Source organism: Ranitomeya imitator, chromosome 2 (assembly GCF_032444005.1).
Source record: "Ranitomeya imitator isolate aRanImi1 chromosome 2, aRanImi1.pri, whole genome shotgun sequence".
Lineage (NCBI taxonomy): Eukaryota > Metazoa > Chordata > Amphibia > Anura > Dendrobatidae > Ranitomeya > Ranitomeya imitator.
In genome coordinates, this window is record NC_091283.1 from 376,147,713 (window position 1) to 376,168,129 (window position 20,417).

The 20,417-nt window shown below is 43.2% G+C and overlaps 1 protein-coding gene across 1 annotated transcript in view; it reads left to right on the top strand.

Moving 5' to 3' along the window:
- The window catches only part of LOC138666614 (uncharacterized), a 139,892-nt gene that overhangs the window by 10,479 nt on the left and 108,996 nt on the right, over window positions 1-20,417 (top strand). Inside the window, exons 6-12 of the mRNA XM_069754810.1 lie at window positions 2,510-2,656; window positions 2,786-2,965; window positions 3,049-3,172; window positions 3,262-3,359; window positions 3,558-3,648; window positions 13,571-15,002; window positions 17,579-17,717. Of these exons, the coding sequence (XP_069610911.1) occupies window positions 2,510-2,656; window positions 2,786-2,965; window positions 3,049-3,172; window positions 3,262-3,359; window positions 3,558-3,648; window positions 13,571-15,002; window positions 17,579-17,717 (2,211 nt within the window). The remainder of the gene's footprint in view (window positions 1-2,509; window positions 2,657-2,785; window positions 2,966-3,048; window positions 3,173-3,261; window positions 3,360-3,557; window positions 3,649-13,570; window positions 15,003-17,578; window positions 17,718-20,417) is intronic.

Sequence of the window (20,417 nt, forward strand, 5' to 3'; positions counted from 1 at the left end):
TAGCAATTTGAACTGGATACGCTGAGGGAATGGGAGCCAGTGAAGAGATTTGCAGAGGGGGGAAGCGGAGGAGTAGCGAGGAGAGAGATGGATTAGTCGGGCAGCAGAGTTAAGGATGGACTGGAGAGGTGCAAGGGTGTTAGCAGGGAGGCCACAGAAAAGGATGTTGCAGTAGTCAAGGCGGGAAATGATGAGGGCGTGCACAAGCATTTAAGTAGATTGGGGGTTGAGGAAAGGACAGATCCTGGAGATATTTTTGAGCTGGAGGCGACAGGAGGTGGAAAGAGCTTGGATGTGTGGTTTGAAGGACAGGGCAGAGTCGAAGGTTACTCCGAGGCAGCCGACTTCGGGTACAGGGGAAAGCATGATGTCATTGACTGCGATAGATAGGTCAAGTAAGGAAGATTTGTGGGATGGAGGAAAGATGATGAGTTCAGATTTGTCCACATTGAGTTTGAGGAAGCGAGAGGAGAAGAAGGAGGATATGGCTGATAGGCACTCTGGGATTCTGGACAGCAGAGCGGTGACGTCTGGGCCAGAGAGGTAGATCTGAGTGTCGTCAGCATAGAGGTGGTACTGGAATCCATGGGACTTTATGAGTTGTCATCTCGGCATGCTTAACATGTCACTCTCCACAAGGAGAAACCTTACCCCTTGGATCCAGGCTTGAATATAGAGTAACATGTTTGTTGTCTATATGCTTGTTTCAATGCAAATCTGGTTTAAATTGACTTGCTAATGTGAATCTATGCAATAATACGTGTACCTGAGCAAATATATATATATATATATATATATATATATATATATATATATATATATATATATATATATATGCAACTATATATTATATTGAGGGCAGCACGGTGGCGCAGTGGTTAGCACTGCAGCCTTGCAGCGCTGGGGTCCTGGGCTCTAATCCCACCTAGGACAACATCTGCAAAGAGTTTGTATGTTCTCTCCGTGTTTGTGTGGGTTTCCTCCGGGTACTCCGGTTTCCTCCCACATTCCAAAGACATACTGATAGGGATTCTAGATTGTGAGCCCCATCGAGGACAGTGATGATAATAATGTGTGCAAAACTGTAAAGCGCTACGGAATATGTTAGCGCTATATAAAAAAAATAACTTGAGCAGATTTTGGGTGCAATACTTCCTGAATAATGCGGTTGTCCAATGCTTGACAAAGACTGCGATGTGAGGTTGAAACGTTGCTCCACTTTGTGCTGGATTAAAGCCCACAATTTTTCCTTGAACTGGAGTGCTGCCTGATTTTCTCTCTATCTATCTATCTATCTATCTATCTATCTATCTATCTATCTATCTATCTATCTATCTATCTATATATATATATATATATATATATATATATATATATATATTCTCTTTATCTATTTTTATCTTTTGAAGAACTGTTATGGCTCGATCCAGTGACCTCAGGATGTGGGTTAGTTTCCCTCTCTGTTGGATCACAGCCTGTGCTGTCTATGTCCAACTGCTGATAATGTTCTTGTGTTTTTGGTGTTTTCACTTCCTCGTTTTGGTTTGTACTATCACTTCTTGAGAGAGGCTATTTACTACTACTACTGGCTCATGTAGTCTTTGCTGGCTATATTAAAGTTCGATGGATGTTTGGAGACCGAGCTCCCCAGTGAAGGATTATCTTGCTGAGGTTTTCTCTATTTCTTCTCCAATGGTTTTTTGTGTGTTCCCATTCTCTGTTCTTCTCGCATTTTGTTACATTCATAGTCTGGGGGTTTTCACGTATTCCAAAGGATATTCTTTTGTTCCACTCTTTTTCTTTCAACTGTCATGTATGACTGTGTGAACAAGTCTTTAGTCCTGTGTCTCACTCTCTGTTTCTGTTGCACTACTTTCTGTTGTGGTTGTTTTGGGTTGAACTCTGTATAGTTGAGGGTGCAGTTAAAGACACATTGAGTGGGGGCACTATTATGTAAATTTAGGGTACCAATCTTTGTGGTCAGGCAGGGACAAGTCAGGGTCATGTTAGGGATCTGTGTCGTCTGAACCTGAGGTGTGCAGGCTTACCATCTCTCCTGGTTTGTTCATCCACGTGTGAGTGTAAGGGCTCAGTCACAACATGAACATATTGTTGTATTTTAGTTACCTGCTGCTGAATAAGTCTTTTGGAATACATGTATTATTATTGTGCTTCAGTTTTCAATAAAACAATTAAAAAATGTTGATTGGTGGCTGCGAAAAGTGTGGTGTAGATGTGTGAGATGACTGTCGGGGGAGCCAGGCTAATTTTCAGTTTATTGTGGTAGTTGAATGGACAAGTGATTGTGAAAAGCAGAGTCCCCCTTTACAATGACATCCAAGTCACAAGTGCAGCAAGTGGATGATGTTTATCACATTCCAGTTTATAAGATCTGAGAATACAACATCTACACGTTCCATTTCATTATATGTTTCCCTTATTATCTCCTGTAATTGTGTAGTTACATGGGATCTTTATGATGTTACATAGTCATCTTCTTCCCATTTAGGTCTCTGTAAAAGTGGATCCTCTCAGTGGAGATCTTCTATATAAGAGAATTTTCCTGATTGACTCAAGGATGGATATGGACAAGGACAAGATGATGGAGAGGATATTCCACCTCACCCTAGAGATCCTCTTCTGGCTTACTGGAGAGGTGAGGGATTCTGATGACGCCACATTACATAATTCTTATCTATGGGAATAACAGATGGACAGAACTGGAGCGGTGAGGACTCTAGAAATGTCTGTAGTGAGATTTATTAATGTATCTCTCCATAACCAGGATTACACAGTAGTGAAGAAGACTTCCAGTGAGCGCTGTCAGGACCCTGTGTCTGAGGGATGGGGAAGAACCCTGAGCCCAATCACGGGGCCTCCACCTCACCCCCAGATACAGGAGGACATCAATCACCAGAAGATCCTAGAACTCACCTACAAGATGATTGAGCTTCTGACTGGAGAGGTGACCCTGCTGGGAATGATGGGACATTATGCAGTAACGCTATGAAGGAATCAGGGGGATGACGGTATCATTGTATGTGTCAGGTTCCTATAAGGTGTCAGGATGTCGCCGTCAATTTTTCCATGGAGGAGTGGGAGTATTTAGAAGGACACAAATATCTGTACAAGGACGTCATGATGGAGGTTCCCCAGCCCCTCACTTCACCAGGTAATAGATATGACTAAATACACACAGCCTATAATGCTTATCTGATGTATGTAACAAATTAATTCAGCCCCTGTATGTGTTTCCTCCAGTTTTATCCAGTAAGAGGACAACACCAGAGAGATGTTCACATCCTCTTCTTCCACAGGACTGTAAACAAGAAAATCCCAATGTTCCTCAGAGTCATCAGGTAGATGGAGAGAAGGTGTCATGAGATCTCCCCTATGATGTGTAGATGGCTGTGAAGGTCTTGTGCTCTGTCTTGTTTTACCCACCAGTATTATATGTTTTATGCTTGTGTAATGAGAACGGTGGAGATGGCAGGATTAGAGCTGATCATAGATGTGACTTCTCCATCTGCCTGTGACTTTTACAATATTTGTTTCAGGGTGAAGATCTGACCCATATTAATACTACAGAGACATATGTGAGGGATGATGAGTGGTGTAGAGAGGAGATTCCTACATATGACTACCCGGGTGAGTAGTTACCACTTAATGCAGAAAAATCACAGATTCTCCTCAGTCACTGGCTGTCACTGCTTTATCGGTGGTGTAGTCTGACCATATTACAGTTAAAGGTCTGCATTCTGTTACTATAACACTGCATGCTCCTCCACCCAAAGCTGTCCTTAGTTTGATACAGGAAAGAAATATATCCTAGTACCGTGTTAGCCAGTAGATGAAGGGACCTGTGTAGTCTCGAAAGCTTGCAATTTGTTACCATCTTTTCAGTTAGCCATTAAAAGGTATCAACCACTGAGGACTCTCAATTCTAAATATTTTTCTTATTAGTTTGAGCATTTATATAAGAAATTGTACTGGAGCCATCCATTGTTGAATCTGCAAGGCCAGAAAATAAAATGTCCCCCTTATTAGTAGTTTAAGTTAACTGTAGTAATTTTTAATCTTGTCCAAATGCAAATTCCTTTACAATTAACAGCAGAGTTTCCCCGTTATCCTGACTTTTTCAGTTTCTGTGAGAAAAGATCTGTCTAACTTCAAATAAGTTCACAATAAACTACACTAAAGCTTATTACACTTATGCCATGATATACAGTATATCTAAGCTATGTGTGGTTGATGGCTCTAATGACCACGCTGCCACCTCAACACCATTGGAGCCACTGTAACCCCCGACTGTTGTGAATTCTGTGGCTGAATTCACTCCTGTGGTCACAAGTGGTACTGCAGCTTCTGAGCTTCCTCCCTCAGGTGTTCTGGTGAGCTCGTTAACTGCTTCATTACTTAACTCCGCCTGATGCTGCTATCCTTGCTCCTTGTCAATGTTTCAGTGTTGGATCTGAGCTTCTCCTGATTGTTCCTGTGACCTGCTGCTCTGTATAGCTAAGTGCTTTTTGCTTTTTTGTTGCTTTTTTTCTGTCCAGCTTGTCTTTTGTTTTGCTGGAAGCTCTGAGACGCAAAGGGTGTACTGCCGTGCCGTTAGTTCGGCACGGTGGTTTTTTTTTTGCCCCCTTTGCGTGGTTTTGCTTTAGGGTTTTTTGTAGACTGCAAAGTTCGCTTTACTGTCCTCGCTCTGTCCTAGAATATCGGGCCCCACTTTGCTGAATCTATTTCATCCCTGCGTTTTGTCTTTTCATCTTACTCACAGTCATTATATGTGGGGGGCTGCCTTTTCCTTTGGGGAATTTCTCTGGGGCAAGTCAGGCCTATTTTTCTATCTTCAGGCTAGCTAGTTTCTTAGGCTGTGCCGAGTTGCCTAGGTAGTTGTTAGGCGCAATCCACAGCCGCTTTTAGTTGTGTTTAGGATAGGATCAGGTGTGCAGTCTACAGAGTTTCCACGTCTCAGAGCTCGTTCTTGTATTTTTGGGTATTTGTCAGATCACTGTGTGCGCTCTGATCGCTAAGCACACTGTGTTTCTGGATTGCCTTCATAACACCTGTCATTAGCAAACATAACAGTACAAGGAGCCCAACTAATGATTCTCAATAGAGGGAAAGAAAAAGTTCTGACATCATTTTTTTTTTTTTTTTTTCTCAGCTCTGTGTTCACTTTTTTTTTTTCCCCTAGACATTTGGGTGATTCTGGACACAGGTGTGGACATGGATATTCAGGGTCTGTGCTCTTCAATGGATAATCTCGTTATAAATGTACAAAAAATTCAAGATACTATTGATCAGAAATCTATGTTAGAACCAAGAATTCCTATTCCTGATTTGTTTTTTGGAGATAGAACTAAGTTTCTAAGTTTCAAAAATAATTGTAAGCTATTTCTGGCCTTGAAACCTCATTCTTCTGGTAATCCTATTCAACAGGTTTTGATTATTATTTCTTTTTTGCGCGGCGACCCTCAAGACTGGGCATTTTCTCTTGCGCCAGGAGACCCTGCATTGAGTAGTGTCGATGCGTTTTTCCTGGCGCTCGGATTGCTGTACGATGAGCCTAATTCAGTGGATCAGGCTGAGAAAAATTTGCTGGCTTTGTGCCAGGGTCAGGATGATATAGAAGTATATTGTCAGAAATTTAGGAAATGGTCAGTACTCACTCAGTGGAATGAATCTGCGCTGGCAGCTTTGTTCAGAAAGGGTCTCTCTGAGGCTCTTAAGGATGTCATGGTGGGATTTCCTATGCCTGCTGGTTTGAATGAGTCTTTGTCTTTGGCCATTCAGATCGGTCGACGCTTGCGCGAGCGTAAATCTGTGCACCATTTGGCGGTACTGCCTGAGGTTAAACCTGAGCCTATGCAGTGCGATAGGACTATGACTAGAGTTGAACGGCAGGAATACAGACGTCTGAATGGTCTGTGTTTCTACTGTGGTGATTCCACTCATGCTATTTCTGATTGTCCTAAGCGCACTAAGCGGTCCGCTAGGTCTGCCGTCATTGGTACTGTACAGTCCAAATTCCTTCTGTCCATTACCTTGATATGCTCTTTGTCGTCGTTTTCTGTCATGGCGTTTGTGGATTCGGGCGCTGCCCTGAATCTGATGGATTTGGATTATGCTAAACGTTGTGGGTTTTTCTTGGAGCCTTTGCGGTGTCCTATTCCATTGAGAGGAATTGATGCTACACCTTTGGCCAAGAATAAACCTCAATACTGGGCCCAGCTGACCATGTGCATGGCTCCTGCACATCAGGAAGTTATTCGCTTTCTGGTGTTGCATAATCTGCATGATGTGGTCGTGTTGGGGTTGCCATGGCTACAAACCCATAATCCAGTATTGGATTGGAATTCCATGTCGGTATCCAGCTGGGGTTGTCAGGGGGTACATGGTGATGTTCCATTTTTGTCGATTTCGTCATCCACCCCTTCTGAGGTCCCAGAGTTCTTGTCTGATTATCAGGATGTATTTGAAGAGCCCAAGTCCGATGCTCTACCTCCGCATAGGGATTGTGATTGTGCTATCAATTTGATTCCTGGTAGTAAATTCCCTAAAGGTCGATTATTTAATTTATCCGTGCCCGAACACGCCGCTATGCGCAGTTATGTGAAGGAATCCCTGGAGAAGGGACATATTCGCCCATCGTCATCACCACTGGGAGCAGGGTTCTTCTTTGTAGCCAAGAAGGATGGTTCGCTGAGACCGTGTATTGATTACCGCCTTCTTAATAAGATCACTGTTAAATTTCAGTATCCCTTGCCATTGTTATCTGACTTGTTTGCTCGGATTAAGGGGGCTAGTTGGTTCACTAAGATAGATCTTCGTGGTGCGTATAATCTGGTGAGAATCAGGCAAGGAGATGAATGGAAAACTGCATTCAATACGCCCGAGGGTCATTTTGAGTATCTAGTGATGCCGTTCGGACTTGCCAATGCTCCATCTGTGTTTCAGTCTTTTATGCATGACATCTTCCGTGAGTATCTGGATAAATTCCTGATTGTTTACTTGGATGACATTTTGATCTTCTCTGATGATTGGGAGTCTCATGTGAAGCAGGTCAGAATGGTTTTTCAGGTCCTGCGTGCTAACTCTTTGTTTGTGAAGGGATCAAAGTGTCTCTTCGGTGTGCAGAAAGTTTCATTTTTGGGGTTCATCTTTACCCCTTCTACTATCGAGATGGATCCAGTTAAGGTCCAAGCCATCCAGGATTGGATTCAGCCGACATCTCTGAAAAGTCTGCAAAAGTTCCTGGGCTTTGCTAATTTTTATCGTCGCTTCATCTGTAATTTTTCTAGCATTGCCAAACCATTGACCGATTTGACCAAGAAGGGTGCTGATTTGGTTAATTGGTCTTCTGCTGCTGTGGAAGCTTTTCAGGAGTTGAAGCGTCGTTTTTGTTCTGCCCCTGTGTTGTGTCAGCCAGATGTTTCTCTTCCGTTCCAGGTCGAGGTTGATGCTTCTGAGATTGGAGCAGGGGCGGTTTTGTCACAGAGAGGTTCTGATTGCTCAGTGATGAAACCGTGTGCTTTCTTTTCCAGGAAGTTTTCGCCCGCTGAGCGTAATTATGATGTGGGCAATCGAGAGTTGCTGGCCATGAAGTGGGCATTTGAGGAGTGGCGTCATTGGCTTGAAGGAGCTAAGCATCGCGTGGTGGTATTGACTGATCATAAGAACTTGACTTATCTCGAGTCTGCCAAGCGCTTGAATCCTAGACAGGCCCGTTGGTCGTTATTTTTTGCCCGCTTCGACTTTGTGATTTCGTACCTTCCGGGCTCTAAAAATGTGAAGGCGGATGCTCTGTCTAGGAGTTTTGTGCCCGACTCTCCGGGTTTATCTGAGCCAGCGGGTATCCTCAAGGAAGGAGTCATTGTGTCTGCCATCTCCCCTGATTTGCGGCGGGTGCTGCAAAAATTTCAGGCGAATAAACCTGATCGTTGTCCAGCAGAGAAACTGTTCGTCCCTGATAGGTGGACTAATAAACTTATCTCTGAACTTCATTGTTCGGTGTTGGCTGGTCATCCTGGAATCTTTGGTACCAGAGAGTTAGTGGCTAGATCCTTCTGGTGGCCATCTCTGTCACGGGATGTACGTACTTTTGTGCAGTCCTGTGGGATTTGTGCTAGGGCTAAGCCCTGCTGTTCTCGTGCCAGTGGGTTGCTTTTGCCCTTGCCGGTCCCAAAGAGGCCTTGGACACATATTTCGATGGATTTCATTTCTGACCTTCCCGTTTCTCAAAAGATGTCAGTCATTTGGGTGGTCTGTGATCGCTTTTCTAAAATGGTCCATCTGGTGCCCTTGGCTAAATTGCCTTCCTCCTCTGATTTGGTACCTTTGTTCTTTCAGCATGTGGTTCGGTTGCATGGCATTCCTGAGAATATTGTTTCTGACAGAGGTTCCCAGTTTGTTTCAAGGTTTTGGCGAGCCTTTTGTGGTAGGATGGGCATTGACCTATCCTTTTCCTCGGCTTTCCATCCTCAGACTAATGGCCAGACCGAACGAACCAATCAGACCTTGGAAACATATCTGAGATGTTTTGTTTCTGCAGACCAGGATGATTGGGTGTCCTTTTTGCCGTTGGCTGAGTTCGCCCTTAATAATCGGGCCAGCTCGGCTACCTTGGTTTCTCCATTTTTTTGCAATTCTGGGTTCCATCCTCGTTTCTCTTCAGGACAGGTTGAGTCTTCGGACTGTCCTGGTGTGGATTCTGTGGTGGATAGGTTGCAGCAGATCTGGACTCAGGTAGTGGACAATTTGATCTTGTCCCAGGAGAAAGCTCAACTTTTCGCTAATCGCAGACGCCGTGTGGGTCCCCGACTTCGTGTTGGGGATCTGGTTTGGTTATCTTCTCGTCATATTCCTATGAAGGTTTCCTCTCCTAAATTTAAACCTCGTTTTATTGGTCCGTATTGGATTTCTGAGGTTCTCAATCCTGTGTCTTTTCGTTTGACCCTCCCAGACTCCTTTTCCATACATAATGTATTCCATAGGTCGTTGTTGCGGAGATACGTGGCACCTATGGTTCCATCTGTTGAGCCTCCTGCCCCGGTTTTGGTGGAGGGGGAATTGGAGTATATTGTGGAGAAGATTTTGGATTCTCGTGTTTCTAGACGGAAACTCCAGTATCTGGTTAAATGGAAGGGTTATGCTCAGGAAGATAATTCCTGGGTTTTTGCCTCTGATGTTCATGCTTCCGATCTTGTTTGTGCCTTTCATGCGGCTCATCCTGGTCGGCCTGGGGGCTCTGGTGAGGGTTCGGTGACCCCTCCTCAAGGGGGGGGTACTGTTGTGAATTCTGTGGCTGAATTCACTCCTGTGGTCACAAGTGGTACTGCAGCTTCTGAGCTTCCTCCCTCAGGTGTTCTGGTGAGCTCGTTAACTGCTTCATTACTTAACTCCGCCTGATGCTGCTATCCTTGCTCCTTGTCAATGTTTCAGTGTTGGATCTGAGCTTCTCCTGATTGTTCCTGTGACCTGCTGCTCTGTATAGCTAAGTGCTTTTTGCTTTTTTGTTGCTTTTTTTCTGTCCAGCTTGTCTTTTGTTTTGCTGGAAGCTCTGAGACGCAAAGGGTGTACTGCCGTGCCGTTAGTTCGGCACGGTGGTTTTTTTTTGCCCCCTTTGCGTGGTTTTGCTTTAGGGTTTTTTGTAGACTGCAAAGTTCGCTTTACTGTCCTCGCTCTGTCCTAGAATATCGGGCCCCACTTTGCTGAATCTATTTCATCCCTGCGTTTTGTCTTTTCATCTTACTCACAGTCATTATATGTGGGGGGCTGCCTTTTCCTTTGGGGAATTTCTCTGGGGCAAGTCAGGCCTATTTTTCTATCTTCAGGCTAGCTAGTTTCTTAGGCTGTGCCGAGTTGCCTAGGTAGTTGTTAGGCGCAATCCACAGCCGCTTTTAGTTGTGTTTAGGATAGGATCAGGTGTGCAGTCTACAGAGTTTCCACGTCTCAGAGCTCATTCTTGTATTTTTGGGTATTTGTCAGATCACTGTGTGCGCTCTGATCGCTAAGCACACTGTGTTTCTGGATTGCCTTCATAACACCTGTCATTAGCAAACATAACACCCGACCTACTTTCTCCCCCATATTCCTGTAGAATGTAAGCCCACAAGGGCAGGGTCCTCTTCCCTCTGTATTAGTCTGTCATTGTTAGTTTGTTTAATTTAAGTGATATTTTTATTTTGATGTAACCCTGTCTCATGTACAGCACCATAGAATTAATGGTGCTATATAAATAATAATAATTGGGGATGATGACTCTTCCGGATCATCTCCTTCAGCATCCTCTTCTTCGGAAGATGTTACTATGTTACTATGAGTTTCCCCGTTATCCTGACTTTTTCAGTTTCTGTGAGAAAAGATCTGTCTAACTTCAAATAAGTTCACAATAAACTACACTAAAGCTTATTTTTATTTTGATGTAACCCTGTCTCATGTACAGGTGCTATATAAATAATAATAATTAGGGATGATGACTCTTCCGGATCATCTCCTTCAGCATCCTCTTCTTCGGAAGATGACTCTGGCCGGTTCTGTTTCTTCATTGTCCGGGTGGATAAATTGGTGAAAGTGGTCAGAAGCACTATGGGGATAGTCAAGTCAAAGCCTGAGCGATCTGTTCAGGATGTCATGTTTGAGGGGCTAGAGCAGAGGAAGCGCAGGTCCTTCCCCTTAAGCGATAAAATCCATTCTCTGGTGCGCCGGTAGTGGAAGAGACCAGAGAAGAAAGGTTTCCTTCATCCATTGTTTAACAGGAGGTACTCTTTTGAGGACTCAGTAGCAAACACTTGGGATAAGGCCCTGTAGTGCAGTGGGGTTGGTGCAGTGTGACAGATAGGCAGGGACCACAGGAAAGTTCACAGCAAACGTGTTTAATGGCCAAACAATTCACACAGTGCACAGCACACGGTATCCTCCGGATCGCAGTCGGGGCGTCGCAACAGTCCTTTCACGAGACCGGTTGCTGAGGGCGACTGCATCACCGTATCGCACTGTGGGGTGCCAGGCGTTCACTGCTCTTGGCTCTGTGTTACCGCACACAGGTTGGATGCTGCAGAGCCACCTGCTCTGCTACTTGCAAACAAACACTGACACACCCAAACTCTGTACTGCAGTGTTTTTGACTGGAATCTGTAGCCATGGGCCACTTGTAAGACTCAGCTTGGAGGAAACAGACTGGCCCACTACCATCTTGTAGTCCGCTTCAAAAATAAAAGCCCTTACCGGGTTTTCCTGAACATTGCCTTGGCCAAATAACTTGACCAGGTCCACACTTACTTTTACTTTGCCTTGTGACTCACAGGCATCCTGCTGTGAATACAAGGCACTCCAGCGGTTCTAATAGGCCACTGTCCGCATCCTCGGGATACATATCGACCCTCTCATATGATCACCCTCACTGCCTCACAGCCCCAAAACTCAATGTGGTGGTAGCTAAAGCATCAAAAAAATCTTCATTGCCCTTTGAGGACATGCGGACCGTAAAAGACCCTCTGGATAAAAAGGTGGACACATTCCTTAAGGGGTCATAGGAAATGTCGGCAGGAGCCCTGAGGCCAGCATTGGCATCTACATGTACGGCCAGGTCAATGATGATCTGGCTATACCGGATACTCAATTAAAAGAAGGAGCCTCGCGAGAATCTAATCTAAACGTATTACCAGTGATACAGGGTGCCGCGGCATTCTTGTCAGATGCCTGTGTGGACTCGGTCAGGATAGCGGCTAAAGCAGCCGGTGTCTCAAACGCGGCTCGGAGAGTGTTATGGCTGAGGTGCTGGCCTGAGGATTTTCAGGCCAGGTCTAGACTGTGTACTATTTCGTTCGAAGGGGATTACATCTTTGGACGGATCCTGGATGAGCTTCTGGAGAAGGCAGGGGACAATAAAAAGAAATTCCCCAGTCAGCTCCTTCCTACAGGCATCCCTTCAGTACGAGGAGCTTTAATCGTAGGAAGCCTTTCAGGGACCGAGCCAAGTGGGATGAGAGAAAAAGGAAAGGTACGGGGTTCATGTTTGGGGGCTCCTCACGAGAGCGTAAGAAACCACCCCAATGACTGCCGGCCAAGGTAGGGGGCAGTTAGGCTGCCGGCCTTCTCTCCGGCCTGGTCAAAGATTACTAATAGTCACTGGGATCGTAGTCTGATATCATAAGGGCTGAAATTAGAGTTTTCTTCTATCCCACTGGACAGGTTCATGATAACCCCTTCCCGGTCATCCCCCTCGGAGCAGGAAGCGTTGGAGGCTGAGGTCCTGGAACTGTGGCATAAGGCAGTCTTAGTGGAGGTTCCTGGGCCAGAAAGGGGCAAGTGGTTTTACACCCCCAACCTTCTGATTTAGAAGCCGGATGGCTCTTTCAAGACCATTATTAACCTTAGAGCTCTAAATCAGTTCTTGGTAATGCACTTCTTGAAAATGGAGTCAATTGGATCAGCAATAAAGCTGATCTTTAAAAACTGTTTTATGGCGGTGTTGGATCTAAAAGATGTGTACTACCATGTGCCACAGATCATCAGCAGAGATCATTAGCGGTTCCTAAGGGTGGTGGTAGTCATAGAGGGCATGGTTAGGCATTTCCAATTTACAGCTCTTTTCTTTGGATGTGCCGTGGCCCCTCACTTTTTTACAAAGTTGGTAGCCGAGATAATGGCCCACCTGCGTGAATGCAATGTCTTGATTATTCCCTACCTGAACGATTTTCTTATTGTAGGCTGGTGAGCAGATCATTGATTAGCACAAGTAATGGGGATAATGGCCACCCTGGAGTATTTACTGTGGCTACTGAACATTAAAAAATCACGGCTACAGCCCTTAAGTGTGCAGCAGTTCCTGGGGTTTATTCTGGACTCAGAGAGGCAAGAGTGTTGTTTGCCACCTGATAAATTGGTTAACCTTTGGCACCAAGTAATGAAAGCATCAAACAATCCCACTATGTTCATTAGGAAGGCTATGTCCCTGTTGGGGTCACAAACCTCCTGCATCCCAGTGGGTCAGTGGGCTCAGTTTCATACAAGAACCTTGACAGTGGAGCTAGAGGTAAGAAGGCTCCTTATATCCCTACAGGGTCATCATGCCAGGATCCTCTCCGACAATCAGGTTGTGGTAGCATACATCAACCATCAAAGGGGAACTCAGTCCAGACCCCTAATGGAAGTGACGGAGCGGCTATTCCAAGTAGCAGAGGAACATTTTTTTGTCTCTGACGGCTCTACACATCAGAGCAGACTTTTTAAGCCGCAGTCTAATCAGGCAGGGAGAATGGACACTGAAAAGTTCCATCTTTGAACAGATTGTGCGGATGAGGGGTCATCCAGACATAGACCTCTTTGCCACCAGGAAGAACAGGAAAGTGAGGCAGTTCTGTTCTCTCAACCCCAGAGAAAAAAACACTGGTGGTAGATGCCTTCTTAATCAGGAAAGATTTTAAAAAATTGCGCTACTGAAGAGGAATGGAAATATGGTAAATAATGTAATTTTGCTACCTAACTTACAATTTCTTTGGGTATTTTAGAAATGTTATATAATTCCATTTAATTCATTAAAAATAATCTTTATTCTTGGCAGGTGACTGCACCAAGAGATCAGAGGGACAAGTGACATCTTCAATTTTTAAATCCGATGACCTTGATATCACTCAAGATATAACTGACATCTTTGCCACTATTCCAGAAATACAGTCATCCTTTTACACCAAAAATCTATCATCTGATCATTTTAAACAGGTCCTATCTTTTAATTCATCACAGTCTATTCAGAAAAATAAAATCCACAGAAGAGGCGTTAAAAATCTAACTGCTCTTACAGCAAACAAGCCAGTTTCAAGTGTAATATGTGAAAAAAGTTTTTCCCTTCAAACGTCTTATGTTACACATCCAAAAACTCACATAGAGGAGAAAAGATTTTCTTCTTCAGAGTGTGGGAAGTATTTTAACCAGAAATTAGAGCTTTGTAGTCAAGAAAGAGTTCATGCTAGTGAGAAGCCATATTCATGTTCAGATTGTGGGAAATGTTTTGCATATAAATCATATCTTGTTACACATGAGAGAACTCACACGGGGGAAAAACCATTTTCATGTTCAGAATGTGGGAAAGATTATAACAAGAAATCAATTCTTATTAGACATCAGAAAATTCACACAGGGAAGAAGCCATTTTCATGTTCAGCATGCGAGAAATGTTTTACAGATAAATCATATCTCGTTAAACATCAGAGAACTCACACAGGTGAAAAGCCATATTCATGTTCAGAATGTGGGAAATGTTTTGCTGATAAAAAAAGTCTTATAATACATCAGAGAACTCACACGGGAGAAAAGCCATTTCCTTGTTCAGAATGTGGGAAATGTTTTGCAGAAACATCACATCTTGTTAGACATCAGAGAACTCACACAGGAGAGAAGCCATTTTTATGTTTAGAATGTGGGAAATATTTTGCACATAGACCACATCTTGTTACACATCAGAGAACTCATACGGGTGAGAAGCCATTTTCATGTTTAGAATGTGGGAAATCTTTTACAAATAAATTCAATTTTGTTACACATCAGAGAACTCACACAGGTGAGAAGCCATTTTCATGTTTACAATGTGGGAAATGTTTTGCAAATAGATTCCATCTTGTGACACATCAGAGTACTCACACAGGTGAGAAGCCATTTTCATGTGTAGAATGTGCGAAATGTTTTCCAAGTAGATTCCATCTTGTTACACATCAGAGAACTCACACAAGTGAGAAGCCATTTTCATGTTTAGAATGTGGGAAATGTTTTCCAAATAGATTCAATCTTGTTACACATCAGAGAACTCACACAGGGGAGAAGCCATTTTCATGTTCAGAATGTGGGAAACATTTTACTCTGAAATCAATTCTTGTTAGACATCAGAGAACTCACACAGGTGAGAAGCCCTTTTCATGTTCAGAATGTGAGAAATGTTTTTCTATCAAAAGTAATTTTACGAGACACCAAATATCTCACAAAGGGAGAAGCCATTATACTTAAAAGGTGGAAAATGTTTTACTTGAAAATCATATTTTGTTGACTACAAAAGAAAACTCACAATGGTATACACCTTATATTTTTGACACTGTACAATAAAACACATAGCAGAGAGTCAAAGTAACGACAAACAAGTAAACGAGAAAGTAAGTTAGAACTTATAGTTGAATTTGAAAAAATCTGAAGTTATTAACATACTTGTTATCTAAAAATCAAATTATATGCAATATTCCTTTGAATATTTCAGTTACATATTTATATATTCACCATACGGACAAGAGTATTGCAACTTCTCCCTTTAAACCTCAAAAAAAATACCGAAGATGTCCTCCCTCTTCTTCCTCACTCCCAATCTCAGCGATCTGCCATTCATCAGTCTCATTACATCCACAATCTCCGTATGTGAACAAAGTCTACAACTTTTCTATACTACAATAATAAACATGTTTATATTGTAAATTACTATTCACATGTACGATCCATTCCTTCTTTGGTGGAACATCTGGTATTATTCATTCCAATTAAAATAAAATGTCTCCCTCTTCCCACCTCCCTTATGTAAATTTGTAATGCTGGGGTAAGATTATCTATTCAGAGACCTCATGTACGGAAATATTAGGGCTACACAACATCACATATTTTATACAGAAGAATAGCACTATCTCCATAGTTCTTTATGCAAGGACATATAGACCAGACAAGGTCCTCGTATTTAGGCAGTTTCTATTTTACTGAAATGTTCTGTATTTTAACAAGATCAGTGAGTCTCATTATACCAAATAGAGAAGCGTTAGGGACAAAGACCCTGTCTGGTACTAACATGTTGTGAGCCTGGCCTCTCATTTTTGGCTCTAGCGTTTATTTTAGAATAAATCACAGAAGTAATGACTTTGTTAATCAAGTTCTGTAGGAGAGTTCATCTGAATCCATCTAAATGTTATCAGTTTATGTGCAAGAAACAATAAATGTCCTACCAGAGTTTTACCATGTGTGTCCAGTGTCAGTTCTTCTACATTCCATTAAAACAAATACTTTATTTTCTCCAACCAAACATGTCTGTTTCTCCCTACTTTGCCTTTGTGCATGGTGAGGTGTTATATATAATAACATTTGTTACATTAAGTTGATCCTATTGTGTGCATATTCTTTTTTTCTTTTGTGTTATGATTACACATTTATAATAATTTACTAGATGGCAGCCCGATTCTAAAGAATCGGGAGTCTAGAATCCATATATACTTAAAATTCGGCAGGAGCTTGAAGAGCAACGTCACTGGGCCCGCCTCCACGCAGTAGAAACTTGCTGTGAGGTAAAAATTCAAAAATCACACCAAAATGGCGGGCGGAGTGTGTCACAGTACGGCACGTTTCTGATTGGTCGCTCGCAGCAGGCGGCAACCAATCAGACACTGGACACTGTTGACGTCACTTATCTCCGGACATTAGCTCCGGACAGGAAGTTGGCACAAATTGCAGGAAGTAGTATTCTAGGCAATTATATATTAGATAATCCCGCAGCATGTGTATAAGATCAGCAGCTTCCGCTAAGCACTTCGGACCTTTGGCCTCCGTACGTATTCTGACCTTATGGAGAAACCGAAGGGTCATATATCCCCTTTGTATAATATAATTGTGACAGACTGCTACTTTCCCTTAGGTACTGTATACAGATCTGACTACTTCAATGTTGCTTGTCCATTGGTCAGTAACAGGCCCAATGTCCCTTTTCCATTTACCCATACTTACTTTTAATTTTCCAAATATTTAGATAGCGACACTTTATAAAGTCCAGAAATCATACCAGACGTTCTCTCTGGATTTACTGTTGTGTTCAGGAACATGACTGACTGCATTTAAGATTTGCTAATCCTATTTTGTGCATCAAAGGATTGTTGTATCTGAATACAATGATAAAATCATCTATGAGGAGCTTCCATTCCTCCTGTAATTGCTGAGATGAACAGAAAGCACTATTGGACAATAGACGTCTGAGTCTCGTATTACCTGATGAAATCCAGTTTTTAAACCCATCTAGATGTAGGAGTTTAGGTAGCGTCTGATTGTTCCCCACAGATGTATACAAAGTGAGGTCTGCTTTACAGAGTTATGAATCAGCCAAACAGTAGGTGGTACACACCTAACTTCATTAAATGTTCCATTTTCCAAAATAGATAATAAATCCGTATATTTGATATTGAAAGATGTCACCACTAACACCTATTCCTAGTTGTCAACACCTTAAAAGCTTGTTTTGTGCTGCAAGGCCACAGCATTGAAAGAAACAGTCACGGCACATCCTCTGTTTCAAATTAAATCTCTAAAATAAACGTATATACAATGTCACTGCCTTTCACTTTTTGATTGGTGGAAAAACAAAGTTGATATAGCACAGAAGGTGCGTGGCACAGCAGTATAGCAGAGCCCAATAAGATATAAAAATTGAATGGTAAGTAGCCCATTGTATATTCCACTCATCCTCTGGAAGATCAACAAATGTTAAGTTAGAGCGCCTCTGACGAGTTTGCTAGTCATCAAGTTTTGATATAAGCTCATTATCTTTATACTTGAGATCTAGGATGTTTTTGGATACTGGAGCCACAGTATCGTACGCCATGCTTGTCGTAGAAAAAAAGTGTAAAATCCATAAAGACATCTCCAGGAAGGGAACATATCACCCTCACATTGAACATATTGAATTAATTGTAACACGAGAAGTGAGAAACTAAATATCACTAGAAAGTGTGAAAGAGCGGACACTTTACTCTCCATTGAAGTAGGACCTATCGACATGAACAGGTGATTTAATGAGAACCAACCAACAAGAGTAGGATTCCTATATTCAGAGACGGAGAAGTTCAAGTGCTTACTCTGTTCAAAGGAATTAGCTTCCTCTGTTCAAAGGAATTGTCTTAGATGCTCTAGAACCATTAATATTGAGGTTTGCATAGATCCTATATTTATGGGAGATATATTTTCGCATCGTGACAAACATAACACGTTCAGTCACATCACCATAAGGCCAGGCAAAAATGTCCAACTTAATAACGATAGATGAATGATGTTATCCATGCCATGTTTCATCTGTATAGAAAGGTAAAATGGTGATAGGAAACATGGGAGCGACATCTTCCTTCTGGAACATACAGGGTCAAAAATATCATGAAATAAGGGATCTCATAAAATTCTAAAAGACCTAGCACATTCCACGATCACCAATGGGAGGTATGTGGCTGTTACCTTGATCTAATAAAAACCAGAGTTTGAGTTTTGGTCATTTGTCAGTCCTGGAAGGTACAGCTTGTTGTAGTTCTGTTTGTTTTCTTAAGGAGTACCTTGATCCGTTAACCTCTGAGCCATTTCCGTGACACGGGTTTAGTACCTTCTTTTTGTTATCACTTTAATTTTTTTTTATGGTATATACCGAATTATTCTCTTCCCATTTTGTATCATTTTTGTTTATTTTTTATAAACACTGCCTTCCTTTCCGGATTAAGTTTCATAAAATTTTATAGAGCCGTTCCTCTTGTTCTTTAAACCGCATACCTGAAAATATGCTACCTGTAACAGGTGTCCAAAATAATTTGAAATCCATGATTGGTTCATTTTAATGAAGGTTAGATCATCAACATTCTGGGTAGCCAGACATGTCCTTTTTTCGGTCAGTATTGAACCAGCAGCACTGAAGACTCTTTCTGATAGCACACTAGCAGCAGGGCAAGCGAGCTCCTGTAATGCATATTCTGCCAATTAAGGCCAGGTGTCTATTTTAGATGCCCAGTAATCAAAGGAGAATGACCTGTGAGGGAGAACATCGATAAGGGAGGAAAAGTAGTTCGTAACCATACTGGACAGTAGTACCTGTCGTCTCAGCGGTCATTGTGAAATCACTCCACAACCTGGTCATAAAACCCCTCTGTCCAACACCACTTCGGATTTGTGCACCTCTAACACCTCTGCCATGTTGCCCCCTACGGCTCGTGTGAGAACCATCACCGCCGCTGTGTGCTGGGAATGCCTGAACCAAACGGTCTACAAGAGTTGCTTGTTTGGTAGCCAATATTTGCTCAAGGTTCTCATGTGGCATGATATTTTGTAATTTTCCTTTATATAGTGGATCCAGGAGGCAGGCCAACCAGTAATCGTCATCGGTCATCATTTTGATAATGTGGGCGTCCCTTTTTAGCATACGCAAGGCATACTCAGCCATGTGGGCCAATGTTCCAGGTGTCAATTTACTGCTTGTGCTGGGTTTAGGAGCACTTTCTTGCAAGTCAACATCACTTGTGTCCTGCAAAAACCCTGTACCTGACCTTGCAACGCCACCAGTTTCTATTGCCCCCTGAGAAGCATCCTCCTCCCATAAATAATCATCCCCCTCCTCTTCCCCCGCCTCCTCATCCAGGAGAGTTCCCTGAGCAGACAATGGCTGACTGTCATCAAGGCTTCCCTCCTCCTCGGCTGCAGACGCCAGCTCCTTAATGTGCGTCAAACTTTGCATCAGCAGACGCATTAGTGGGATGCTCATGCTTATGATTGCATTGTCTGCACTTACTAGCTGTGTGCATTCCTCAAAACACTGAAGGACTTGACAGAGGTCTTGTAGCTTCGACCACTGCACACAAGACAACTCCATGTCTGCCATCCAAGTGCCTGCCCGTGTATGTGTATCCTCCCACAAATTAATTACAGCACGCCACTGTTCGCACAGCCTCTGAACCATATGCAGTGTGGAGTTGTACCTTGTTGCAACGTCGATTATTAGGCTGTGCTGGGAAAGATTCAGCGATCGCTGATGGTTCAGCATACGGCTGGAGTGTACGGGCAACCGGCGGATGTGCGAGCAAAGTCTTCGCACCTTCAGGAGCAGGGCTGGTAACTCCGAATAATTTTTGAGGAAGCACTGCACCACCAGGTTCAAGGTGTGAGCCAGGTAACGTATGTGTTTAAGTTCTGAAAGGGCTATGGCAGCCATAAAATTCCTTCCGTTATCACTGACTACCTTGCCTGCCTCAAGATGTACACTCCCCAGCCATGACTGAGTTTCTTGCTGCAAGTACTCGGCCAGTACTTCCGCGGTGTGTCTGTTGTCGCCCAAACACTTCATTTGTAACACAGCCTGCTGACGCTTACCACTAGCTCTTCGATAATGGGACACCTCGTGTGCAACACTGGCAGCTGTGGATGGAGTGGTCGTGCGACTGCGCTCTGTGGACGAGCTTTCGCTTCTGGAGGAGGAGGAGGGGTGGCGAACACCTACAGCCAACAGTTTCCTAGACCGTGGGCTAGGCAGAACTGTCCCACTATGGCTGTCCCCTGTGGACCCTGCATCCACCACATTAACCCAGTGCGCCGTGATGGACACATAACGTTCCTGGCCATGCCTACTGGTCCATGCATCTGTTGTAAGGTGCACC